We start from the raw sequence: 25,962 nt of genomic DNA, 5'->3' as shown, positions 1-25,962 counted from the left end.
TCCTCCTGCTTTGCCCTTTCTGTCCTCTGCCTGGTTCTGGTGACACACATGACCTGCCCATCCATGTTGCCCTCCCCAGGAGGGGACAGAGCCTTCCTGGTGTCCCTGTCACCCTTACCACGTCAAGGAAGGAGCTCAGCACACAGGACCCACTTCTAGAACCACAGATGCTGCTTCTCCTGAAGTAGGTGGTGCAGAGCCCCGGAGGGCGTGGCCCCAGTGCACACTGCCCACTCCCAGCCTGTCCAGCACAGTCCTGCTGCCCCAAGCCCCCACTGACCCACACGACCACGAGCTGGAGGGCCCTTGAGGACAGACTGGCCCTCGGGGGGACATGCCTGACCCAGGACACGCGTCCGGCTGGCCCCTGGCCTCCTGGCTCTCTGTTGACCCCTGGTACCGGCTAGGGCTATCTACGCTCCATGAGACCCGGGGACCGATTCCGGGAGCCGGGCAGCAAGGCCTTAGAGACAGGGGTGGGGCAGGAGCCTGCAGGGGGGTCCAATTGGAGCTCCGCAGACCGCTGGGCTCCAAGTGTTCCAGGTGGCCAAGATGACTTGTCATGGACATGATGAGGGCTTTGAACCAGGGGGCTCGGGGACAATCTTCAGTCGGCCTCCCCATCCCCAGTGGTGGCCCTGGAAGGTGGGCTGGGAGCCATTTCTTGGGTGGGGACCAAGAAGCCACCACACTCCACGTGGTGGCTACCTCAGATGTGGTGGCTTACGGTGGCAGTCTCCTCCGCTCTGGGGTCAGAAGGCCGACCTGCACCTCCAGGTGCTGACGCGCAGCCGTGCTGGCCTTCGCAGGCCCCTCTCCTCGCCTGGCTGTCTGGCCCCTCGGCTCCAGCCCTTCCCATCCACAGAGCCCACAGCTCAGCGGCTCCTGGCCCAGCTCTGCTTCTGTCCCCAGAGCTCAGTCTCTGCTCTGACCACCTGCCTTTCATCAACGACGATGCTCGTGATTACATTCCAGGCTCGCTTAAGTAACGCAGAATAAGGTCCCCACGCTGAGGTCCTTAATGTGGTCACATGGACAGATCAGTTTTCCAAGTAAGGAAACATACAGACAGTTCTGGGGGACCATCTCCAGCCCCCACACACCTGAAAGGAGGCATTCAGGAGAGGGCAGCCCACAGCCTCAGGACACACAGCCGCAGGACCAGGAGCAAGTCCTCTGAGCCCTGAGTGCAGATGGGAGGGCCCCCGAGGCCCTGAGCACTGGAAATCTTCATAGTCCTTGCCGAGCACTGCCAGGACCTCGAGAGGAGGAGGAGGAGGACTCCAGAGGAGTATGGGCGACCAGCTTAGGGTACGGGTAGTCTGCTGGGGTCTGCAGGAGCACCCGGAACAGCCCTGAGCCCCCAGGGGGCTGCCGATGTCTGAAAGGGGAGGCCTGGACCCAGGCTGAGGCCACACCATATCTGGGCCCCATGGGAGCCCCTGGGGCGTGGCAGCTTCACAGTGACCCCACCCTGTCCCACCTCTCAAGCCAGCACACTGGCACCTCCTAGCCTGCAGATGGCACCTCCCTTTGCTTCTGGGGTTGCAGCCTCCCCAGGAGCTCGCCCAGCCCCATGCAGGGCAGGAAGTGGGGCTCCATGCTTCCAGACCAGCCCTCTGCCCTGGAGGGACAGGGCCTACGGAGAAAGACCCAGTGCCATCCATCTTCCCCCGACAGGTGTCCGCGAGGCACCTCTGGATGAGGTAGTCTGTGTGGCTCTCAGGAGGGATGTGAGCACAAGGCCCCGCCCCACCCTGAGGACAGACACCAGCAGGAGAGGAGTCCTGCCATGGCTGGGGCAGTGACCCACACTGGTTCCTTGGCCCGCTGGCTGGAGTGATCGTGGGTCATCTTGCAGCCCCTGCTCCTAAGCATGAAGAACCTGAAGCCCAGATACACAGCGTGCGCTCCGTGCAGAGGGAGGGTGGCCACTGTCATTGCCTGCGGTGAGCTGGGCTTAGGAGACAATGACGCAAAGCACCACGCCTCACCAGGACACCAAGGACAGCGCTGCGCATGCCCCTGGAGCTGGGTAGCTCCCGGGAGAGCAGGGAGGTGTAAACAGGCTGCATAAGGCTGGGCCGGGAGTGACCGGGCGAGAGGAGGACGAGCTGTCTTTCCAGCTCAGGGGTAAGCGATCCACAGAGGACCTGGCACACTGCCCCTTCAGGGCGGTCTCCTAGTGAACGAGGGCGCTGGCCCTGGGACTGGACTTCCTGCCGGCTTCCTGGTGCCTGCTAGGCCCAGGCCCTTGACACCCACTCAGCAGTCCCCAGAGCAGGCATTCAGGGGGAAACTGAGGCAAAGGGCAGGACACACGCAGCTGAGTGGACACCGCCCACAGCAGGAAAGGGAGCCTGGGCGGGGACCAAGAAGCCACCACATTCCGCGCCAGCCAGCTGCCCTTGTCCTCGGGCATCTTCAGCATGAGGCCACCGCGGCACTGTCCCCAACACTCCTGCGTATCACACACCCACTCACCCCGCCTGGGCACCACCAGGGTGGGAAGCCACAGGACCAGCCCTGACGCCCACAGGGCCAGCTGCTTGCCGACCAGAACAAAGCCAAAGTGAGCCCACCTGCTGGTCCTCACTGAGGCCAAGAGCCGGCCACTGCGCTCCTGCTCAGGTGTGGGGGGACAGGTGCCTCCCTCACCAGGGAGCCTCGGCGCCAGGTCAGAGCCCCGTGGCTCCCAGTCGGATGGGAAAGCCAAGCTCCCTGAGCTGATGTCAGCCTCCAGCCCAGAGGAATGGGGGTCACACCCCAGGATGGCCCTGTCCTCACAGAAGGGTACACTCAGACACAGGGAGGGAAGATGACTTAGCCAAGGTCACTCAGAGGTCCAGGCAGGGTGGGGGTGGAGCCCTGGGACCCCCAGGTGAGTTGGGCTGTGGGATCGAGGAGAGGCCCAGGCCTTGGGACTGCTGCCTTTCAGCCAGAGCAGGACCCAGGGGACCTGAGGACCCCAGGTGAGGCGGCGAGTGCTGGGACCAGAGGGTGAAGGTCATGGAGGCCAATAGGAGCCCAACGTGGTGAATCCCTCCCTGTCTGAGCTGTCTTCGCGTGGTCCCCGGGCCACATGATGACCCAGCAGCCACCCTGTGGGGGCAGGGAAGGTGGCGGGAGATCAGCCTGGTTCTGCCTTCCTGGCTGGGTGCAGTCCTGGGAAACAGGAAGGGTGCTGGTGGCTCCCTGAGGAGCGGTGTGCACCCCCACCAAGGAGCACCATGGGGGGCCACACATTGACGAGGTGCCACGGCTACAGCTGAAGCCGGAAGGGGACAACAGATAGAGCCCCGCTCAGGCAGGGAGTCACAGCCAGGCTGAGCCAGGCCCAGGGATTCCAACCGGGCCTCCACCCCTTACAGGTCCTTGACGCCAGGTGACGGATGGGACCTCCCGGGCATGGATTTTTCCACCTAAAAGTGGGGCCACCACAATGTCCCAGGAGGCCGTGAGAGGATCCTTGGAGAAGGCAGGTATGAGGTCTGGCCAGGACCCAGGCTCACTCAGCCCATCCCACCTGGGTGCTGCCCGACACCCGAGACACACCCGCCAGGTGGCAATGGGGACACTTGAGTAAGCAGAGGCCACAGCACTGAGGTTGCTCTGCCAGACACCAGCAGCCTCGGCTTCCCAGGCCTGGGCAACTGTGTACACCTGGAGCCCAGGGTGCGGCCTTGGCTGACCCCCTGCTGGTCCCCCGACGGCCAGACAGACCCATGCATCACCACCAGAGCACTGAGCCTCTGCTGAGCACGGCCCATCTCCCACTGCAGCTGTTTCAACTGTGGTTTGAGCCTCTACCCAGGCCAGGCAGGGGCTGCTGAGCACCTGTACCCCTGCCCTGCAACTCTCCGAGACCCAGGGGAGGTGGCCCTGGATGGAAGCCCAGAGGGGCTGGATGAGCAACAGGTGGGTAGCAGAGCCCAGATGTGAGCCCGAGAACAGCAACCTGGGGACAGGACCTGCCAAGTCCAGGGGAGCTGGGGGCCTACCAGGGAGCGCAAGGGAGGGGCTGGGCACTGCAGGGAACTCCAGGCCCGGTGAGCACGGAGCCAGCAGTCCAGACACCCAGCAGCTGCTACTGCCAGCAACTGCAGTCTGCTGGCCCTGACCGGCGGCTCTGTTAAAGGAGTGATGAGATAGGCCCCTTCCTGGCCTTGCTGTCCCTCACCAGCTCAGAGCGCTCCCAAACCCCAGTGCTGAGAGCCCAGGGGAGTGAACAGGTGGCTTCTGCATGTGGCAGGGGACGCTCCCTTTTCTGGAACAGTCGGGCTAAATTTCCAAGAGTCCATCAAACTCAAAATTGATCCTAGAAAGTAGCAAACTACTTTGTTGATTATAGATGCCTCCCATGCCCACCAGGTGTAGTATCAGGAGAGGTCTGGTTTTTGTCTGTCTTTGTCGGTAGAACCCCAGGGCTGGAGCGAGGCCTCCACAGGACACTCAGGAAACGAGGGAATGGCTAAGTCCAACTCTCCCCCACAGCTCAGTGGTCTTCAGCATTTTGCTGTTACTAGTTATACTGAGGTGTACCTCTCTGCGGCTCTATCATGGTCCACTCCGGGGTTAGGTGAAGTGTGGGTCTCTGCTCCAAGCCCTGGCCCACACTGGCCACACTGGCTCAGGTCCAGCCAAGTCACTTCCTCTCCTTGCCTCTGGATGATTTCTTTCCTTCTTCAGGCCTCAGTTCCCCTTGGGCAGGTGGGTGGATGTGGCCTGGAACATCCTTGGTCCTCTGCAGCGCAGCACAAGACAGCTGAGCCAGTCTCCCAGGCCCTCCATCTGGCCCTGCACCCCAATCCGTAAGTTGATGTCCTAGGCCCCAGCACCTCAGAATGTGACTGTGTGAGGACTCTTTGTTAAGGTAAAGGGAGGTCCCTAGGGTGGGTCTTCGTCCAGTCTGACAGGTGTCCTCACAAGAAGGGGAGATCAGGACACGACACAGGGATGGCCATGCGAGGACCCAGGGAGAAGAGGCCATCTATAAGCCAAGGAGAAGAGGAACCAACCCTGACAAACTGCGACTGCAGTCTTCATGTTCTGGCATTGTCAAAAAGTAAGTTTGCCATTTACACTGTGTGGCACGGGGCACTTTGTTATGCAAACAAGTCAACACCACGGACCTCTGCCCACCTGGGGAATCCTACCTGCCAGACTGGAGCTGCCCCAGGGGTACACTGAAGCTCAGAGGCACCATGGGCCTTACAGTACCCACAGGGGCAGTGCTGGCACTGGGTCCCCATCCCATTCCAGATGAGGTATCTTTCCTGCCCCACCTGGCCCATTATGACTATGTGACAAAGGTGCCACCACACTGTCGTCACCTGTGGGCTCACCGTGTGGGCTGTGCCAGGGCTGAAGGCATTCACTGTACCACTGGGGACACCAAGGCACAGGAGCCCCCCAGCGGGTACTGGACTTGGACCCAGGCCTGATACTGAGCCATCTCTTTGCATATTGCCACGGCACTGTCCAAACAATGTCCCTGCCCCTGGAAATCCACAGGTAAGCAAGACAGCTGCGTGCCACATCAGGGCCAGCTCAGAGGTGCCTGGGTGCTCAGATCAAAGTCACACATAGTCCTGGTGGCCTGTAGGAAGGGGGATCCTGGCCCAGGAAGGCTGCACAGGCTGCCATGGGCTCTGGTCACCTTGCCCATCTGAGCAGCTGCTGCCCCACCACCCTTGTTAGCCCAGAGTCCTGGGAGGGCCACAGGGAAGCCTGCCCTGTTGTATGTAGCAGCTTCTGCCCTGTTAGATGGACACAGTGGTGGATATAGGAGTCCATGCGCCAGTGTAGGGCCCACTCTGTCCATTCTCCCCTGTGATGGGTGTGGTGAGAACTCACTACCATGTGTGTAATCAGCTAGGCCAGCACTAGGCGTGAGCAACAGGTAGACAGGACAGAACCCACACTCCCCCTCCAAAGGGAACTCAGGAGGGCCGAGGCGGGCTTGGCCAACCAGCAGTGACCACTAAGCTCCTGAGGGCCCGCTGTGTGCAGTTTCTTACTTGTACCATGTCCCCACCCCCAGCAACCAAGGCTACACACTTCCAAGTCACTCAGCCATGCTCCCGAAGGCACCCCCAGTGCCAAGGCCACACTCCTGGCTGGTCTTCTCCAGGGACAACAACCACAAACATGGGGGTGGGGGCGGCGGTGCACATGCTCCTTCCAAGGGCTTCTGATTACAGGAGGGACCAGAGGTATCAATTATGGTCACAAAAAGCATGAAATTACCCAGTGCGCACCCAGGCATTATCCCCACTTGCCATTAGATAAATGTCTGGAGGTCCTGCCAAGACTTAGGGTGCCTCCTCCCCAGCCGCCTCCAGATAACAGGTTGGCCATTTCAGAAATCCTCTTCCAAAGGATTCCGCCTCCGGCAGCCTGCCACTTGCTCTCAGTGCCCACAGGAGCAGTCCTTCCATCCAGGGTTAGGTATGGGGGAGGGGACAGTCTCCCCTGAAAGGGGGTCCTGGAAGCATTTTCCCTACCCTGCCCCCCCAGCCCCAAGCCCACAATGAGCTGTCACTACATGGTCATTCCTTCCCCTCTGATCTCCCCTGGGAAAAGCAGCTGTCCCCCTTGGTTTCTGCACCATGGCCAAGGGCCATACTGCAGTCAGTAGCAAGACAGGCTTGGAGGAAATTGCACAGAAGTCAGGGAGCCCTGAATTCGAATCCTGGCTCAGCCCAGCTTCGGTAGCCCAAGTGACTCAAAGCCAGTGAACCTCGAGTTGCACCCTGAAAAATCGGAGCGACAGCCCCTCCCTGCCTGGGCATGTAGGCCCCAGTCGTCACAGCACCCGCCCCAGGAGGCTTTCAGAAGGGTGCATCTTCGACCGGGCTTCAAACAACCTCCAACCAAGGCCTCTGGGCTCTGGGCCCCGGTTTCCCCAACAGCATACAGCACTCACGGGCTGCTGCGCGTGGGGTTTTCCAGCACAGCAGAGACTGTCAGATTCCGGTGGGTGGGAGCGGCGGGAGAGCAAGCCTGGGACTTACGGGGCCAAGGGCTGCAGAGAGGAGGCACAGAGATGGAACAGGGCCTGACACACAACTGGACTCGCGGTCTGCCCCAGCAAGCCAAGGGCTCCGACGCCCCCCACCCAGGCGCTGCAGGAGCGGCGCAAGGGCGGCGCCCCCTGCTGCAAAGCCCGGCTGTCATCGCACCTCGCTTGGTGACTAGAACTGCGATAGCTCTGAGCCCCTCTCCGGAAAATTCTGCTTTCTGCAGCCTGAAAAACCTAAGACACCCATGAGAGAAGCAAAGGAGTGGCACCTACCAGATAACCCTGCGCAGCCACCCGGGCCGGCGCGGAGAGAAGGGGATGCTCGGCGCGCGCCGCAGAGCTCAGCGCCCCGGGCGCGGGGACAAGGGTCTGCGTGCCGACCCTCTGGGCTGCAAAACCCTGGAGCAAAAGTTGGGTGGAGCCGCTGGGCGACTACCCCTTACGCTGCAGGTGCAACCTTAGAATGTCACCCAGCTCTCGCGGCACCGGGGTATAGCTCGGGGACTTGCCGTTACCTCGGTCCCCTTCACTCACCTGTACTCATCTCGGCAGCAGTCAAGAGTCGGGCGGTCCCTGGGCTGCGGCCGCCCGACACTCCCGCCCGCAGGGGCCGCGCCCGCAGGGGCCGCGCCCGCGCGATCCTCCGCGCGCCTGCCGGCCGGTCGTCTCCACACACAGTCTGCGCCCGCCCCGCAGCGCCGCCGCAGCCCCTCCGCGCGCCGGTCCCGCCCCTCCCGCCCCGCCCCTCCGGGAGGCCCCGCCCCGTGCCGCGCCGCGGGCGGGGCGCACCCTGGGAAGTGTAGGCGCCGCGCCCCCGCCGCCCGCCTTCGCACCGCGGCCGCGGGTCGCGCGGACTACAAGTCGCGGCAGGCTCCGCGGCTCGCGCAGGCGCAGCCCGAAGACAACCGCGGCGGCTGCCCGCAATCGCTCTTCAGGCTCTGCAGAGCTGTCACCGAAGCCTGGGGGGTGTCCGCGGGATGGTGGCTCTTGGGAGCCCCGGAGCCGCGAGCAGGGCCGCGCAGAAGAAAGCGAGCCCGGGGCAGGTCTGGAGTCGTGGGCGGCCTTTGGGCCAACCTGCCGGCGTTCCCAGTTGACAGCGGGGAAGCGGAGGCAGGCGCCGGCCGGCTTTGCCTCTCTAAGTGAGGCAAACATGGGGTTCGAACGCAGGCTTCCCGAGCAACGCTGCCCGCAGACTCGCCACGCGTTGCAGGCTTCCGTCTGCCTGGCGCCCGGGTTCTGGGCCGCACGCTGGGCAGCGGGCACGTCCTGCCGGGTTGCAGCCCCCCCCCCCACCAGCGCAGCCCCATGGTGACCGGCTCCCTTCCTTAAAGTCAGGCGCCCAGTGCAGGGCGTGGATCCAGGACAGGAAAGAGAGTCAGGGAATAGGGAGGCGCAGGTGGACCCTTCTGGGTGCCTGAAGCGACCATAGGCAGGCCACAGAGAGCCTGGAGGAGACAGGCTGAGCAAAAGCAGAGCAAGGCCTGCCCGGAGGGGGAACCTCCAGGACCAGCTACTGCGTGGGGAGGAGGGGCCAAGGGCATTCTGCGTGGACCAGCCAGGGCTGTTTGGAGATGCCATGGAGAGAGTTGGACACAGAGAGTTGGGACTCTGGATGGAATGCTGAGGCAGGAACAGAAATTCCTCCCACTCTCAGCAGCATCCATTTACTTCAAAAGAGGACCAGGCCCAGAGGCCCCTATCCCCCCCAGAACCTAGGGATACGGCCATAGGCTCCAGCACTGCCCCCTGGGGTTTGTGCCCAGAACACAAGAGGCTTGTAATGGAAGGGACCCCTAAAGGGGTCAGGCACCCTGTGGCCAACCCAGCTCCCCCTCCATGGTGTGACCTTGAGTTAGCCCCTTCCCTTTGTGTGCATCAGGGCTAATATGAAGCCCAGGAATGAAGGACCACCCCCCCACCCCGCTGGAGCAACAACAAAAGGTGGGAGTGGCCCTGGGCCACGGGCCTGTTGGGGACCTCTCCACCTGCTCCACGGGCACCTTGTCCTTGGCTGCAACAGCAAGCGTCTAGTAGGACAGTCTGAGCACTGTGAGCTCACGCATGCCCAGAGTGAGCTGAGGTCATAGTCCTCCACAGCATGCACTGTTGTCATTCACAGAGCCTCACCTGGGGACACAGCAGGCACTCCACAGACGCCTGCTGAGGAAACCAAGAGGAGGAAGAGGGAGGAGGATGCCACACCTTCCCTAGCCCCTGAGGCAAGCTGGCACCTGCCCTGCTCCTATCTGCCCCCTTGAGACGTTCTCTGTGGCCCCCTCCACAGAAGCATCAATCCCTGTGTCTCCAGAGGCAGGGGACTGTGATTGCCTCCATGGGCTGGGGAGGATGGCACAGGACACCCCACACCCCTTGCAGGGTCTCTGTGAGTCAGGGGTGGGCTGGGTGGCCCAGGTGGGTTGTGGGACGGCCCCAGGCTCCTGGGGAGCTGCCTGCCTCTCTGAGCAGGAACCTTCAAGCAGGGCAGGCTCCTGTGGCGGATTCTTTCATGCGCAGGACCTGCACCTAGTGAGGTCCTGCCCAAAGTCACCCAGCAAGCAGTGGAAGGGCAGGACCGACCCAGGCTTCTTCTCCGGCTTCCCTCGGAGGCTGGCCCTCAGGGAATTCGATTTGAATCAAGTGCTCCATGTGGTCATATTGCTCAGGACCAGGTGCCAACCCAGGCCACTTGCTTGTCCTCTCTGCTGGGTTTGCTTGTCCTCCCAGGCACATTGCAGGCCCCTGAGGATTGCTAGCTAAAGTGTTAAGTGGGAAATACCAGTCAGACCTTTCAAGCTCCCGACTAGGACGCAGTAAATGATGGTTATTATTATAATCGTTGTTACTGAAACAGAATGGTGTGTGCCTTCAACTCCTGCAAGGCTCAGCCGCCCGTTCTCATGTGTATTTCATTCAATCTCATTCATTCAACAGTTTACTAAAAACCCTCTCTGGGCAGGGCCCTGGGCAGGTGAAGGAAACGGGCAAGAATTTGTTTTTCAAGTCAGATGATTTATATAGAAAAGTGCGGCAGCCGCTCTGTGAGAAGACCTGGCAGAGGGGGTGTAGTGGGCCTGCAGGGCCTCAGGGACGCCAGAACTCAGACAGCCTAGCAGTCAGACAGGACCCTTCAAGTGTCCCTTGCAGGGCTGGGATTATGCTCAGTGATACAGCACTTACCATGGATTCCTTCCCCAACATAGGGGAGAAAGAGGAATCCACTAGAAGGAACTCAGAACAGCTGGCACTTGGTGGATGCAGGTGCAGGAGGCACACCATGGGACGTCCTGAATGACCCCTGCCCATCCCCATAGGCATGTGGGAACCCTTGGGAGCCCCCACACCCCCCACTTGGGGTCCTTTTGCTGCTCACAGGCAGGTCCAGGCGGTGACCCTGGGCCCAGGCCCTCCCTGGCGGCACAAGCCTTTCCCCATAGCCCCTGCCTGGGGACTGCCACACCCCACTGGGTCTAGTGCTCCCCTGGACCTCGAGCAGGCCATGGTCAGCTAGGCAGCCTTGGAGAAGGCGCATGGTATGAATGTGTCCCTAAAACTCCCTGTAGCTGAACCCCCAGATTCCTATGTGGGTGGGCTTTGGAGGAGCCTTTGGGTGGTGATGCTGGTCAGATGAGGACGTGCACGTGGGGCCTCACGGTGGCATTAGGAGCTTTATGAGAAGAGGAAGAGACTGAGCTAGCGGCTTGCTGCTCTTGACATGGGACGCCCTCAGCCAGGTCATGATGTCCCCCGAGGACTCACCAGATGCCAAGGGATGCCACTACAACATGCTTGGACTTCCCAGCCCCCAGCACTGCGAACAGAACACACGCAGGTGTGTTGCCATAGCGACAGAAAACAGGCTGCATGGGAATGACTTGGTGGCTCTGTGGCTCTGGGGAGCCAAGAGGGCGTGGTGCTTTCTAAACGGAAGGGCCCCTGGAACCTCTAGGATGCTTCACTGGCCTGCTGTCCTTCCCGGGGACGGCCACCAGCCTTGCCTGCGTGGCTGGGGATCACTTAAAGGTAGCACCACCCTCTCCTGCTGTATGATCCTGGCTCTCCTCCTTTGAATTCTGGGCTCTTGGGAGTGCAGTAGTGTCAAGATGTCAAGGCTGCTGGGTCTGCCAGGGGGCACACCCAGGGCCACAGGCAGGTGATAGGAGTCAGGAGAGGGTGCTCAGAGTCCCCAGTCTCCTGGAGACTGGTGAGGGAACAACCTACTCCCACCCTTCTGAGAGTATCCTAACCACTTATGGGACATGGGTGGTTGTGATGGAGAGGACAGCCCTAGATCTCTGGCCATTTGAGCTCCAGGGGGCATCCAAAGCCAAACTCTGCTTTCCTGTGGGCACCAGGTTATAAATTTGGGGTTCTGTTCCTGGCAACACAAAGAAGGTCACTAAAGATCAGGCAGTAAATGGAAATCTGGGTTTCATAAACGTCCACGGAATACGTGAGCCCCTGCTCAGCCCACAAGCCCAGCCAGTCCCGGTGGCTGGAATGTTCTGCTGCATGGGCCAGGCCAGGCGTGGCTTCCTGAACAAGAACCTGGTGACCTGTGGGCAAGGACTTTCCTTTCACGGTCAGCGCCCAGGACAAGGCCCAGGCGCCTCTCTGCATCGCGGCCCTTACATTCCTTCAAAGTCAGGGGCGCTGGTCCTGAAATATGCATGGCTTGGTTGGGAAGGCTCCGAGATCCCTGGAAGTGAGTCCGGGCAGAGAGGGAGAGCTGGGCCATCCCCTGGTATGGGGACAGGGCAGGCCAGGCTGATGCAGGGTTTGAGGCTGGGGGGGAGAAGGGGCTGGGAGGGATAGAGGCTGCTTACATGGGGCAGAAGACCCTCCATGATGGCCAGGTGTGGTCTGAGCCCCAGTGGGATGGCCATCACCACAGTGGCCTGGGGCAGAGGGCAGGGATAGAGGGTGGTGTGGAACTCCACCTGAGAGGACGCCCCTGGGCCACGGCAGGTGAGGCGGGCGAGGGAGGACCAGGGCCACTGTGTTCTGGTGCCACTCTGCAGCAGACCGCGAGTTTTGTGTCATCTCTGAGGACCCTATTGTCATTTACAGATGTGGAGACTGAGGCACCAGCCTGCCCAGATACAGACCAGCGCCACGGAGAACAGCCAGGACGCACCTGTGTCCTTCTGAAGAGGAGTTGGGGCCTCGGGCACCAGCCTCCTGAATCAGTCGTTGTCCCCAGAGGCCAAGAGTCCAGGGCCAAGCACAAAACACATGGCCAGATGCAGCTGCCCATGGGCCACCACAACAGACCCTCGCCTCCTGGGTCATCAGATGCCCCATCTCCTAGACGACCAAGCTCACCCCTGGACTTGGATAGAGGTTCCTCCTTGGAGAAGCCCCCAGGGACCCCCCCCCTCCAGGCCTTGTCTGTCAACATCTTGTCAATCACTGTCTTGAATTTCATTTCCAGCCTGGCTTCGTCACCTGACACCCAGGCAAGGCGAGGCCCGTGCATCCCAGGGTCTCAGCACATCCTGGGTTCCAGCAAGAAGGGAGTAGCCTGCGAGCCATTGGCACACCCACCCACACCACACCTCAGGAGGCACAGACCCTCCCTGCATGGACCGAGGATTCCCACAAATTGCTGTGTAGACAGCAGCGAGATGTTGTGGGCTCACCCGGGGCCTGGCCAGGAAGGTTGTGTTCGCTCTGGAAGACTAGCTCGGGAAACCCTGCAGGTCAAGGCCCGGGTGGGGGGGCCGACAGCAGGCAGTGCCAGAGCCCAGAGCCCTGCTCTGGATGGGAATGATCACATCCTCTCACCAAAGCTGCAAGCTGCCTTTTCCTGTCCGCACCTCCAAATGCAGCCCAGAAGTGGGTTTGCTTTGCAGCCAGATGGAGAAACAAATGAAAAGTGACTTCATTGTGGGATCTTCCCAACTGATCAATAATTCAGAGCCATGCCAGGTGAAACCAGGGGTGAAACAGTACGCCACTCCCGGCTCCGCGCCTCTCTCTGAAATGCAGGGCCAACCTCCCCAGCACCCAGCGTGGCTCACCTGAACCCTGCAGGTGGGCTAGAGGGGGCCAGGGACTGCCCCGGTCACCGGTGCTTTGGCTGTCCCCACAGGCCGAGTCTATTCTGTGACTGCAGCTGCCTGTTGACTCTGAGGGGTCTGTGGACTTGGCTGTGTTTTGCCATCATAGAAACCACAAGAGATGGTTCAGTCTCAGTGATGGAGAGAAGCAGAATGTATGGGCCGTTCTGGAAACACTCACACTGAGCAAGGCCTGTGTGGCTGGGCCACAGACAGAGGAGCAGAGGGCCCAGAGGCCAGGAGCCACGGGTGTGCCTACTGTATGCAGCCCCTGTGCTGGGAACAGGAGGCCAGGAGCCACTGATCTGGGCCTCAACCAGAGCCTGCAGGTGCTTTAGCCAGCGTGGGCTGCATGACAAAGGGACGGCCTTGGTGACTGTGGCTTTACACCTTAGAAAAGCGGCCTCTTGGCTGGGCGGGGTGGGGGATGCTCTCCAGGAGATCGTCCTGGAGCCTCCCGGGCCTGGCCTCTTGCCCTGGCATCCTTCAGCTCCTGGGGCTGAGCACTTCAGTTCCCAGGGCAGGGACCTCAGGCCCCTCAGGGCTATGCAGGGGCAGAATTCGCCCTGGCCTGAGAGACTACTGGGTCGGAACTGCCCCCAGGACAGCACAGCAGTCCCCTTGGGATTTCCCTTTGCAGGCTACAGCCACTCTGCCCGGAGCAGGCGCCGAGGGGTTTCGGGACAATGCCACATGCAGCTCTGGGGAGCTCAGAGAGGAGCGTCCCAGGTCTTCAGGTCAAACCCAGAGCAGCCCTGACCCCGCCTCCCAGCTGACCCAGCGGCTCCCAGATCCTCACACTCCAACAGCTGTCCATGGGGCGCCTCTCCCACTCACTGGAGCCCTCCACCTCCCCCCCCCCCCCGTCGTACCCTGGGGACCCCTCTGTTGTTCTGCACAGAGGAATTTCCACGCAGAGGAATTTCCACGTTCCCGCCCCGTGGACCTGGCTCCTCAGCAGGTCCCACCTGCCCCTGGCCTGACAGTTCTGGTTTCTCTGCTCTGGCCTCCTCATCCCTGTCCTTGGCTTCTCTGGCCCTGAGCCGGGCCTCCCTCTGGCCTCTGTCCCTGGGCAATGTGCTTCTGCCACATCGAGGAGTCCCTCCCCTGCACGAGCCTCTCCTGTGCCAGTCAGCTCCTGTGTCATCTCTAGCAGGCTGCGTGCTGTTGTCCATCCAGTCCCTCCTCTGGGGTGGCTGGGAGTGTCTGCCAGTGTGGTGAACAAAAAGTGAGAGACTAAGCCGAGCAGGTTTCCCGATCATGGGGTGGGCCTCACCCAATCTGTTGAAGGCTCAGAAGGAAAGCAGGTTTCCAGGGGAGAGACTGTGCCTCAAGTCTGCAGGGCTCACTCCTGCCTGTTGCTGGTGTTAGGTGCAGGACAGGCTGAGTAAGCTGTCTGCAGGGCATGCCAAACAAAGTTAGCTGCAGGATGACCTGTCCTCTCAAACCCTCCGTCTGGTTCTTTATCAACTATTGTCTTCAAGCCCAAACGCCCAAGCCCCCGCTCAAGGCTGAACACTCAACCCCCTGCTCAAGGTCGAACTCGTAACCCCCTTGTGCCAACAAGGCAGCTTGCAGACCCAGAGACCTCATTAGATGTGGGCTATAAAAACTCCCTCCTGCCAGGCCCCTCTCTCTCTCTTGCTATCTCTCTTGCTTTCTCTGTCTCTCTCTTGTTCTCTCTCTCTCTCTCTCTCTCTCTTTCTCTCTCTCTTCTCTTTCTTGCTTTTCTCCTCTGTTGCACTGCTGTAATAAAGATCTCTTGGTTGCTCTGAGTGTTGTGGTCACTTTCCTTTCAGCTGGCCCGCCATTCTGCCCAGCAGAGTCTGAACTTCCTAGCTCCCACAGCCCCAGGAGCCAATCCCTTAAAATAAGTCTCTATTGATTGATCTACCCATCCATCCATCCACCCACCCACCATCCGTCTACCCCTCCATCCATCCATCTACATTATCCACCCATCCATCCACCACCTGCCCACCCATCCACCCACCCAGCCACTCCCCTGTGCCTCTCCGTCTCTGTTGGTTCTGTGTCTCTGGAAAGCCCACCACCACACCGCTTCCACACCCGTAACTGCCCCAGGCCCCCAGGGGCCTGGCTGAGCTGGTGGCCTCACCTTCCCCTGCCCCTCGCAGCCCCAGACGCACCTGCTGCAGGTGAAGGATGAGGTGAGGGTCCAGACAAGGAGCACAGGTGCTTTACTCCAGGACCTGGACCACCAGGGGACTGTGAGCTGATCCCTGTCCTGTCTAAGAAGTACTTCGGATTTCGTACAAAGAAAAGCTTACTGTAGACAGACTCAAAGATCTGGTGAGGAAGTTAGGGTAGGAAACCCCATGGGAAAAGCAGGAGAGGGTGAAGGTGGCCTTGCCGGGCCCTGTGCACTGAGGACAGAACTGCAGCCGAGACGCACACAGTCCCTCCCACCCAGGCGGGGGACCTCGGGGGCCAGGGCCGAGGCCGCCCGGCTTCACCCACAGCGCACAGCGAGCCCAGCCTGCTCCAAGAGGCTCCTTCTCTTGTCACCCTGCCTCCTGCTACTGAGAGCAGGGGGCAGAGCGGAGGCAGGCAGGGCCAGGCCCCCCAGAGCGTACCATCAGGGTGGGCAGCCATGACCGCAGGGACACCAGGTGCCCTGGTGTGGCTGGACCCAAAGGCCCACTTCCTGGAAGCCTCTAGCCTGTGCTCTTCAGGCCACCCACCCACCCCCACCTCAACATGGATACCCCGGACAGGAGTCCCCGAAGGGACCCTCCCCGGACCCCTCCCCCACAGGAGCTCCGCTTTCCTTCTGCTCCTCTAACAAATGCTGTCACCTTGCTCGCACCCTGGGCCGAGGGTCTCGGCCCCCACATTCCTGAGACAGAGCCCACGGCCCTCTTGCCCCAGGGCCACCCCACTCAGGGCCACCCCACTCAGGGCCAGGGTGGGGCTCCCGGTCTCCTCACTCTGCTGCCCCTGGTGGCAGGACACCCTCACTGCAGGCACCCTGACTTCCACTGGCCCTGCACTGGGTCAGGGCGGAGAGCTCCCAGCATCTGCCTCTGCCAGCTCAAAGGGTCAGGAGGGAGGGACAGTTCCACATGAGGTCTCAAATACCCCCTTCCTGATTTCTGAGTCTAAGCCTGAGGGTGGAGGGCGAGGAGGCCGTCAGGACGCCTGCCCGGGCCTCCTTGGTGTCCTGAGTTTTCACAGACCTGCTCTTTGTTCACGGCCACCGCCCTCCTCCGCCAGCCCACAGACTTCCAGCGAGCTGCCCAGGCCCAGCTCAGAAGGTTCTCAGGGGCCCAGGGTGGCCCACCCGCTGGAGACAGAGCTCAGTGAATCAGTCAGCTCCCAGCATTCCCTGAGCACAAGGATTTGCTCCTGGGAGGATCTGGGACCCAATTCAGGCCATGGGGTTGTGTCAGGCATGTGCCGAGGGGTGTTGGAAAGGAGGTCAGCTCACCTGCGGTGGCCTCTCCTGGCCAGGTGTTTCAGAGGGAAGTATGCAGCAGGGCAGCTGTTGTGGGAAATCAGCCCGAGAAGGAAGTCAACACCCAGGGATTCTTGGAGAAGTGAGTCCATAGCCCCTGGATCAAGCCAGCCCTGAGGCCCATCTACCTCTGGACTTCCAAGTCTATGAGCCTAGGAAGAACTTTCTGTTTGAGCCACTTGGACTGGAGGTTTTGTTCTCTATAACATCCTCCATGAGCCCCCTAGAGCACCAGCATTTATGATGTCACTGAGGTCAACAAATGCCACTAGGATTGAGTGTCCTGGGCATGGCTGCCCCAGCTTGCATCTTTTGGATCAATTTGGGTTTAAACAGCAGAGCAGCAGGGAGCCCTTCACCTGTCCTGTTCCCTCTCTGAGAGCTTGGTCCAGGGATTCCTGAGAGTCCCTCTGCCCTGACTCCTCTTCAGAACTAGAAATAAAAATGACACCTGCGGCCCCGCCAGGCTGGACCTCGAGAGCGAAGGACACCTGCTGCAGGAGTTCTGGCTTCTGTTCTGCCTGGGACTCGCCGAGCCCAGCTCTGGGTGGACTCCCTGACTCTCTCCTGTGCCCCTGGGTCCTGCTCCGCTTTCCAGGGAGGGGGTGGGGCCAGCTCAGGGCATGGAGGAACCAGGGCAGGGGGGAGTCGGGGTTGCCGAGGTTGGTGTTGGTGGCTCTGTCCTGAGTAGCTCAAATACCAGGTGCAGTCAGCCAGCAGGGGGGCTCCACAGAGTCTCAGAGGGTCCAAGTGGCAGGTCCAGGCCTGAGCCACTGGAGTCGCTGCTCTGCAGCCGTGGCCTGGAGAGACCGGGCAACATGCAGACGCCCCGCCGGCCCGCGGCACTGCTGTTCCCTCACCTGGCTCTTCCCGTCTTCAAGATGGGCACACTCACACACCTGCCAGGCTGGCTGTGGCTCTTGGTGAAGTGGTGCCCATAAGTAGGTGCTCAGCAGACAGGTCCCACCCACCCTGCACCTTTGACTGACAGGCTTCTGCGCCTCCTGGCTCTGCCATGTGGTGGTCCTCAGTGTGCCATGAGGTCCACGGGAGGCATCTGGGAGCACCCAGTCTGGTCACCCAGCTGCACATGTGCTGCAGGGCCTGGCCTGAAGGAGGGCACCGGGGCTGCAGGGTGGGGCAGGGCGGGGCCCCTAGTGCTTCAAAGGACCCAAAGTCATGCAGCCCTGGACCAGACCAGACCAGACCAGGGCTTTCCATCCCCACCTAACCAGCTCGACCTGCAGGAAAAGACAGAATCCAGACAGGCATATCCAGAGGGGTGTACAGTGGGACCTGGGCGCTGCAGGAAGGAACACGTCACCTCAGGTCAAAACTCGGAGGCCTGGCTGAGGACCTTGCTAAAATGACATAAAAATGAGCCGAGGCAGGGGGCCCGCTTGAGCCCAGGGCTTGAGGCCATCCGGGGCAACAGCAAAACCCCATCCCCAAAACACAGAAGCAAAAACCTCTTTCAAAACAAAACAGCATGACTTTTACTGCATGTAAAAAAATTTAAATAATGCATCAGGCAGGTGCCCACTGGATGCAGGGTAGGGGCACTCCCTTGGTCATTCATGTCCCTTCCTGTCCCTGTCCTGGTGTCCTTGTACAGGTGCAGAGCCTGAGAGGACCCCGGGGAGGGCCTTCCCAGGGTCATGCCGCTGTGGGTGCCCATGAGGTTCTGCTGGCACACAGCGGGTATGGAAGCTGGTCTGCCGGGGCTAGTGTGGATTCTGGAAAGTTCTAAGGATGACGGCAGCAGCTTCTGCGGAGGTGAGTCTGGTTCCTCCACTTCCCCAGAGCCAGCACCTGCCCCTCATGCCCTCCCTGAGAAGCGCCTCCTGCCACCCATCAACCAGGTCCCTTGCTGCAGAGCACACAGGACCAGGAGGACCATGCTGCCCTCAGAGCCTGGTGCCAGCCAGCCTGACGGGGACTCCTGGGGACCACAGGCCAGGGAGAGCTACCACAACACCTTCCCAGATTGTTCTCATCCCATCCTTCCAGAAAGATAGGTCCCAAGACCAAATGGACCCAGCCTTCCTGAGTTTCCTTGCTCCAACAAGGAGCTGAGCTTCTGGGGTGACGAGGGAAGGGGGACACCCACAAGGCCACCACCGTGTACAACAGACGTGCCGGGCGCCGCAAGGCTCTCACGAGTGCACTGTCCCATTCACCTGAGGACCTAGTTTTACACCGTGTCTGTGGCCAGGGTCTCCGGGTTCTGTCAGGGTGTCGGCTGGGGCTGTGTCCTTTCCAAAGGCTCCTTGAGGGAGGACCTGCTTCCACAGTGACCACGCGGGAGCCCCACTTGTGAGAGAAGGTGGAGGGAAATTGGTGTCTGGAGTCACAGCTTGAGGACAGGAGCCAGGGTCTGTCGGTCCGACCGCCAGCATCCAGGTGGAAACCGCTCCTGGGGTGGAAGGTGCTGGGCACCCCAGCCTGCTCCAGGAGCGCCCGCTGGGCCCCAGCTGGCCAAGCCAGCCCTCCTCCATCCCATCTCACTTCTCAGGTGGCCCTGGGCTGGCCCAGGGTCCCTACTGCCAGCCCTGCTCTGGCCTCACCCAGCAGCTTCCCGAGGGTCTCGGTGGCTCTTCCCTGTGTGACTAAGAGACCCTACCAGAGCAGGCGCAGAGGAGCCAGAGTTGATCGGGCTCTGGTTTCCCACCTCGGGCTGCAGGTGAGGGGGACGTCATGGGAAGAGTGTGGTGAAGGGCAGCAGCCCCACGATGACCAGGAGGCAGAGGGAGACGCCGCTCTCCAGACACAAATATACACCCGACGCCCCTCCTTTAGTGCCACCCCACCAGCCTCCAGTCACCACCCAGTTATCCCATCGGGGGTAACCGCGGAGTGGGCCGAGGCCCTTAAACCCATCATTTCTCCTCTGAACCTTCTTGCATCGTCTCGCACTGAGCACTGGGGACACCTCACCTCCAAACCACAGCGCGAGTCTAGAGCGACAGCCTCATCGGCCACGACCCCGGCCGTCCCGAGCCCAGTGCCACAGCTTGCAGAAGGAAGCCCCTGGAGGGTCACAAGGCCAGCACCTGGGCTGTACCTGGTGCTTAACCCCCTCGTCAGCCATGTGACACTGGCCCCATGGGCTGGTCACTCTTCAGACTGAGGCTGTCCACCTGGCATTGGTGACCAGATGAGGCAGCCCTTGTGAGCTGGCACGTGTCCAGACGATGCTCAGGTGACCTAAGTGATCAGCACATGTTGTCTACAGTTATTGTGTGGCTGAGAACCCGGGGTCTGCTGGGCACAGAGGCACGTGCCTATAGTCCCAGACATGCTGGAGGCTGAGGCAGGAGGGTCACACGTTTGAGGCCAGCCTCAGCAACTTAACAGGACCCTTGAGAACTTCGCCTCTCTCTCAAATAAGATTTAAAAGTTCTGGGGACTCAGCTCAATGGTGAAAGTGCCCCCGGGCTCAGCTCCAGGTGGCTGCCAGCACAGGGCCTCGCGGGCAAGCCTCGTCCACTCTTAGGGAACAGGCTCCCACTGAGGCCCTGGCCCTGGTCAGAAGCCCGAGCTCCACCCAGGGCTTTGCTGTTGGTCTCCTGGGTTTCCACCAGAGGGCAGTGGTGGCTTCTGCAGGGGACCCCAAAGGGAGGCCGGGGCAGGGGGCTTACACAAAGCGTCAGGGACAGGCTCCAGGCTCAGCCTCAGGCCGGCTGGAAGGAAGGGCTTGGGAACACCTGGGACACACTGTGGGGCCTGTGTGCCGGGTGGCCCTGCAGAGGGGCGCTCCAGCCTGTGAACTCACCCAACATTGCTTTTATTTCCACACCACAGCAGCCTCCTGGCGGTAAGATGGCTGTCTTCTGATGGTGAGGTGGAGGAGCGCGGGGAGCACCGTCCCCAGCTGCGCCCGAGAACGGCAGCAGGACTCTCACACTCTTCTGTGCCATTTTTTTCTCTAAAGAGCGTTTTTGTTTGTTTTGTTTTGGGTCCTGGGGGTTGAGCCCAGATGCTCCACCGCTGAGCCACATCCCCAGTCTTTTATTTTTTGAGACAGAGTCTCAGTAAGATGCTGAGGCTGGTTCTGAACTCACAATCCTCTTGCCTCAGCCTCCTGAGTCACTGGGATTACAGGCGTCACCACTGAGCCCAGCTAGGAGCGTTTTTTAATTTGACCAACTGAGTGTTGAAAATATGTTTTTTAAAATGCCACCTCTGAGTAGGGCACAGAGGCACATGCTTGTAATCCCAGCTGTTAGGGAGACTGAGGCAGGAGGATTGCAAATTAGAGGCCAGCCTCAGCCATTCAGTGAGATCTTGCTTCAAAATAAAAATAAAAACAGCTGGGGATGTGACTCGGTGGTAGAGCACTCCAGGATGTGGATGCTGCAAAAACAAGTAAATAAATAAATAAACACACACCTGTCCTGACACAGTGTTTGCTTTGGGCTGGGTGCGAGGTCACCTCGGGGTGCTCTCAAGCTCTCAGGAGGACGTGTGGGTTCTGTGAGATGCTGGGGGGGGGGGCTCAGGAGGGCCTGGCCCAGTCCCCATGGACAGGAGGCAAGAGGACTGTCCAGGGAGACTGTTTCCCACACAGCCACATCGGGCGCAGCTCCCTGGGGTGTGCTGCAGGCCCTGAGGCTGGGTCCACCTGGGGCATGGAGGCCCAGCCCTGGGGGAGCCCAGGCTGTGGTGGGGGCCCCCTCAGCCAAGTCCCAAGGACTGAGTTCAGGTCCTGGGTGGCCCTGAGCGTCACCCAGTCAGGGCCCTTCTTCTCTGTGTGAAGCTGCAGTTCTCAGCTCAGCCCCACCTGTCCCCACTCTGCCCACTGCCCGCCCTTTCTGGGTCTCGCTGTGGCCTGGGGAACACGCTCACCCAGGAGGAAGCAGGGAGGCCAGCCGTCCCCGGGGCCCTCGCCTCCCTGCTGTGTTGACCTCTTGCCCAATCACTACCTGGGATTGCCTGGCCTCTCCTGGGCAGCTCGCCACTCAGAGTGGACAGGCCAGTCCTAGGGGCCACCTTTCGCTTCCCATGGGCTCCTCTTTTAATGTGAGACTTGCTTCATAGGGCTCTTGGTGGCCTAATGGCCCCACTGTGACCTGGGCCGGCCAGAGGAAGCGATGCTTGGCTTTCTTCGCTTAAGCAAGGTTCTAAAACGCCTTTAAAAGGCCAAGACAAGGAATTCAGCTCTTAGGAGATGGGTGTTTCTTGGTTTTGGTCCCAGGGATTGAGCCCAGGGGCACTCGGCCACTGAGCCACACCCCAGCCCTGTTTTGCATTTTATTTCGAATCAGGGTCTCACTGAGTTGCTTAGTGCCTCCCTGTTGCTGAGGCTGGCTTGGAACTCCTGATCCTCCTGCCTCAGCCTCCCAAGCCACAGGGATCAGGGGTGTGCGCCACTGTGCCTGCCTTGTTTTTGTTTTTGCTGTGCTGGGGATTGAGCTCCGGTGCTCTGCCACCGAGCCACACCCCAGCCATTCTCATTTTTTGAGACAGAGCCTGAGTTGCCCAGGCTGGCCCTGAACTTGCCATCCTCCTGCCTCAGCCTCCCAAGTCACTGGGGTGACAGGAGGATTTGTGTGTCTTCAAGTAACTCTGGGCCCCACAGTGCCAGTCCCCACCAGGCCCAGCGATGAAGCCCTCATCCTTTTGGGTGAGTTCTGGGCCCAGGAAGCTACATGAAAAGGGGCCGTGTAAGGCTGCGGTGTCAAAGCTTCTGCCGCTGAGGTGGCGTGAACCCTGGGAAGGACAGACCCTGGATCACAGACTCAAGGCCCCAGTCGTGACCCTGGGCCCACAGTGCCCTGGGGAGGAAGATGGTATCCCCAGCCTCACTGGCAGGAGGCGCCTGCTCCCATGCCTGAGCTCGGGTCCTGTCGGAAGCTTGCCCAGACCAGCCCCTTCCAGTTTGAGGTTGAGAAACTGAGGCCCAGAGAGGCCTGCAGACTTCTCGGGTAGGAGCCCAAGCGCAGGCCCCTTGCCAGCCAGTGCTTCAGCTGGTGACCAGCGCTGTTCCAGGGCCCAGGGTGGAGCCCGGCCTGCTGAGTTGAGACCTGCGGGAAGGCATGGTGGGGCCTCCGGGAATCCCAGGGCTCTGGTGGCCTCTGTCACAACAGAGCCCGCAGGGGTCAGCCAGCAGGGCGGGCTGTGGCCTCCTGAAGGGAGTAGCAGCCCTCAGCTCCTGCCCTGTGGGCAGGGTGGGAACGCCACCTGGCCGGGCCTTCTGGATCTTCCAGAGCAGCCAGATGCCTGGTTTGGTTGTGAAATCTCCCCTTCTGAATGTTGAAGACCGTCCCTCATCACACCAACAGCAGAGGAGGCCTGGCGTGGCCACAATCCCTGGTCCCAGATCGGCTCTGGACCCACGGGTATGTGCACAAGGAGCACCGCAGGCAGGAAGCCCGAGTGGCCAGACCTTGAGACCTGTCGGGCCTGTGGTCATCGTCGGTGAGCAGGGCTCCGTGGGGCAAACACAATGCTCTCAGAAGCAAAAACAGAGAAATAGAGGCGGTGTCCACCCCACTCACAGGTGGGCAGCTCCTGCCCAGTACTGAAGTCCAGCTCAGGCCCCATGGCCAGCATGTCCCACTTCCAGACAGACCTGGCCCTTCCCCCAGGCCCCCACAAATCCCCTTTGAGGACCGAGAGTCAGCATTACCAGGATGCCTGATGTGTGTGCGGTGCTGTTTCAACATTTATTAACTGTCCCTTCCTCTTTCATACCCCGAGGTTGGCCGGGTACCTACCTCTTCCCTTTTAAAGGAGGCACAGGGAGGCTGAGAGACCTGCCTGGTGTCACACAGCCAGTCAGCAGACAGCGGCCCCACCCTGTGCTCCGTGGGCTTGTGGGGGTACAGTGGGCCCCAGGTGACGCCCACCTGTTGACATAGGAAGGGACAAGTGCCATTTGGCACTGGATTATCCCACCGTCTTGGCCTCTTTCCTCCAGGCTGGCAGGTGGTGCCTGTCCCCCCTGTCCACCTCCCCACTCAGCCCCTCCGAAGCCTGGCGGGGCCTGGAGCTCCATTCTGAGCTCCCTGGGGCAGCTTCTCCCCGCCCTGCTCCGGAATGCTGGCCGGAGCTGATAAGGAGGAGGTCAGGAGGCGGGCCCTGCCCAGGGGCGGGCCCTCCACCTACCACCCCCCAGCTCCAGCCATCCTGGGAGCCAGGGCGGGTGCTGCTCTGCACGACTGAGGGCTGCGAGGGCAGCCAGAGCAGGTGAGGACCTGGAGCCTCCCCCTCGGTGCTCCCCGCCTGGGTGGCACTGTCCTGTGGCGGGTAAGCTCCCGACCTCTGGGCTGAGACCTCTGTGCTGGGCGTCCGGAGGGCCTGACACTCAGGGTCACCTGTGGGGACAGGTGAGGCCGGGGATGGTGTGCATGGGGAGGGGGTGCGCCTGGAACCACCTGACCGCGACGAGAGAGGGCTGTAGAAGGGCAGCCGGGTGTCCCGTGTCTGAGAAGTGATGGGACTGTGTGCTGTGGGGGTGGTAGGTGCGAGGTGGGGCTGCGACCTCCTGGGACCTGAGGACCCGGGCGGTGGAAAGGGGAGGATCTGGGGGCTCCCTTTCCTGGCTGAGTGCCTTGGGCCCGTGGCTTGCTTCGGAGCCTCCGTCTTCTTGTCTGTAAGGTGGGAGCATCTTGCGTGCTCAGAACAATGTCCACAGCAGCTGCAGGGGACCCTGCAGTGTGGTGGCCCTAGAGAGGATCAGGAGCCCTGGGTGGGGGTCAAGGCTGTGCCCACCTCCAGGGCTGCCTGCCTCCCTGGATGCCAGCACCAGGGTCTTAGGGAATCCAGAGCTCCCCCAGCCCCCAGCACAGCCCTCCCCTGCCCTCAGGCCAAAGTCCCTGGTGTGGCAGGGGACAGTCCCTCCTTCCTTGGGTGGGCCCTAGAGTGGGTTTGCAGGAGGGAGGGTCTGCAGCAGGCCTGAGCAGAGGGGCCTGGCCCGGCGGGTTGGAGGCCAGTCGGCCGTCTTTGGCACGAGGATCTCTAAGGCTGGCCCTCGCAGGAGTCTGTGGACTCTGGCAGGAGGCCCTGAGGGTGAGTAGAGCAGCCTGGCGGCCAGAGGAGAAGCGCTGGCCCTCTCTGAGCCTGGTTATCCTGGTGCCCAGTGAGCCTGGGGCCCAGGGCTGGGCCTGAGCGGGGAGGATCTCTGTGTGGACCTGGGTGTGGACTGCGTGGGCCCAGGGGCAGATTGGTGTACCTTGAGGGAACGTACCCTCCGTCCCAGGGCAGGGGTGGTCTAGGCTGTCTGCAGCAGCTGGAGCTGCGTGCTGTTCCAAAGGCCTCTTTCCGTCTCCTCGTCCTACAGGGCAGTGAGGAGACCAGCAGGCTCACCGCAGAAGGAGGTGTGGCGGGGGCTCCTGGGTCGTTCCAAGGCTGGGCACGCAGGTGGCCTGGGGTGTCAACCTAGGCAGTGAGCTCCAGCCTGGCCCCGTCCCCGGCCCCGTCCCCAGCGCCGTCCACAGCGCCGTATCCTTGGGCCTTAATGATCTGCCCTCCAATCTTGTCCAGCTTGCTCTGCGTTGCTGGATCTTTATTATTATTATTATTATTATTATTATTCTGCAGTATCAGGATGGAACCCAGGGGTGCCCTACCACCGAGCCACAGCCCTATTTATTTTATTTTGAGACAGGGTTGGGCTGAGTTGCTTAGGGTCTCACTAAGTTGCTGAAGCTGGCTTTGAACTTGCGATCCTCCTGCCTCGGCCTCCCGAGCTGCTGGGATCACAGTGTGTGCCACGGTGCCCGGGGCCTGGGCCTCTTTTGTAGGTTTCATTTGGTGGGATGTGTTTGGTTCAGAAGGCAAGGAAGAGGGTGCGGAGTTCCCACACCCCTGCCCAGGACCCTGCGCTTCCACCTCGTGTCCTTTTCTGTCCCGGGGTCCTCCCTCCCTGTCCCCCTCCTCCTCCTATGGACTGTCCACACATCTAAAAGGCAGGTGAGGAGTGGTCTTGTCCACCTGTACCTCCCGGGACTCCGGCCCTTCCAAGTGCTCTTCTGAACTTTGGTGGGTCAAAGTTCACATGTGCCATAGCGTTCAGGGTCCTTGGTGCCCTGTGCCTGCCCCCATATGATCCAGAAAGTCCCACACCCCAGCCCTCTGCATTTCACAGGCACCTCCGGCTGGGATGTGGGCGACCCTCCGGGCTCTTTTACACTGAAGCCCTGCAGGGGAGGGGGGCTGTGGTCATCTGCGGCTCCTTTCCGCTCAGCTGTCCTGAGGTCTTTCCTTGCCGGCCCACAAGTCCACCCTCTCTACCACCGCGGCCTGCTGGGCGGGATGGAGCTGGTGAGACAACCTGACACCTCAGTGACTTCCAGGTGTTGTCACTGTCAACAGAGCCTTGAGGCAGCAATCTGCAGAGCGGGCAGGGCAGCCGCTGGTCAAAGGGTGAGCACAGTTGTGGTTTTCCAGGTGCTGGT

At 61.0% G+C, this 25,962-nt stretch overlaps 3 protein-coding genes across 4 annotated transcripts in view; 2 read left to right on the top strand and 1 right to left on the bottom strand.

Moving 5' to 3' along the window:
• ABLIM2 (actin binding LIM protein family member 2) overlaps nucleotides 1-7,715 on the bottom strand; it is a 134,746-nt gene extending 127,031 nt beyond the window's left edge. The window contains exon 1 of the mRNA XM_081303723.1: nucleotides 7,559-7,715. Within this exon, the coding sequence (XP_081159849.1) occupies nucleotides 7,559-7,568 (10 nt within the window). The 5' untranslated portion in view covers nucleotides 7,569-7,715. The remainder of the gene's footprint in view (nucleotides 1-7,558) is intronic.
• On the top strand, nucleotides 1,683-14,849 carry LOC308654398 (uncharacterized protein). Of its 2 annotated transcripts, XM_081303738.1 has the most exons (5): nucleotides 1,741-2,631; nucleotides 3,372-3,482; nucleotides 4,909-5,065; nucleotides 12,092-13,412; nucleotides 13,724-14,849. In XM_081303738.1, exons 3-4 carry the CDS (start codon nucleotides 4,957-4,959, stop codon nucleotides 12,901-12,903), a joined length of 921 nt encoding a protein of 306 aa, XP_081159864.1. In that variant the 5' UTR covers nucleotides 1,741-2,631; nucleotides 3,372-3,482; nucleotides 4,909-4,956; the 3' UTR covers nucleotides 12,904-13,412; nucleotides 13,724-14,849. The 2 variants fall into 2 exon arrangements, 1 of the variants encoding a protein (XP_081159864.1); XR_014023265.1 differs by lacking the exon at nucleotides 12,092-13,412 and having other exon boundaries at nucleotides 1,683-2,133.
• An 8,833-nt stretch (nucleotides 14,850-23,682) lies between these two features.
• The window catches only part of SH3TC1 (SH3 domain and tetratricopeptide repeats 1), a 41,854-nt gene continuing 39,574 nt past the window's right edge, over nucleotides 23,683-25,962 (top strand). Inside the window, exon 1 of the mRNA XM_081303031.1 lies at nucleotides 23,683-23,752. The gene's annotated coding sequence lies outside the window, so the exon portion shown is untranslated. The remainder of the gene's footprint in view (nucleotides 23,753-25,962) is intronic.

This window comes from Spermophilus citellus (assembly GCF_964194105.1).
Source record: "Spermophilus citellus genome assembly, chromosome: 8".
In the NCBI taxonomy this organism is placed as follows: domain Eukaryota; kingdom Metazoa; phylum Chordata; class Mammalia; order Rodentia; family Sciuridae; genus Spermophilus; species Spermophilus citellus.
The sequence above is the reverse complement of the archived record's forward strand: the minus strand, read 5'-3'. Positions and strand labels throughout refer to the sequence as shown.

What these genes read in the sequence shown, in the direction of transcription:
- LOC308654398 (XM_081303738.1), top strand. Translation starts at nt 4,957, where the DNA reads ATGGCCATGCGAGGACCCAGGGAGAAGAGGCCATCTATAAGCCAAGGA. An exon ending in TGTTCTGGCATTGTCAAAAA is followed by an intron (nt 5,066 to 12,091) that starts GTAAGTTTGCCA and finishes TGTCATTTACAG; the next exon opens with ATGTGGAGACTGAGGCACCA.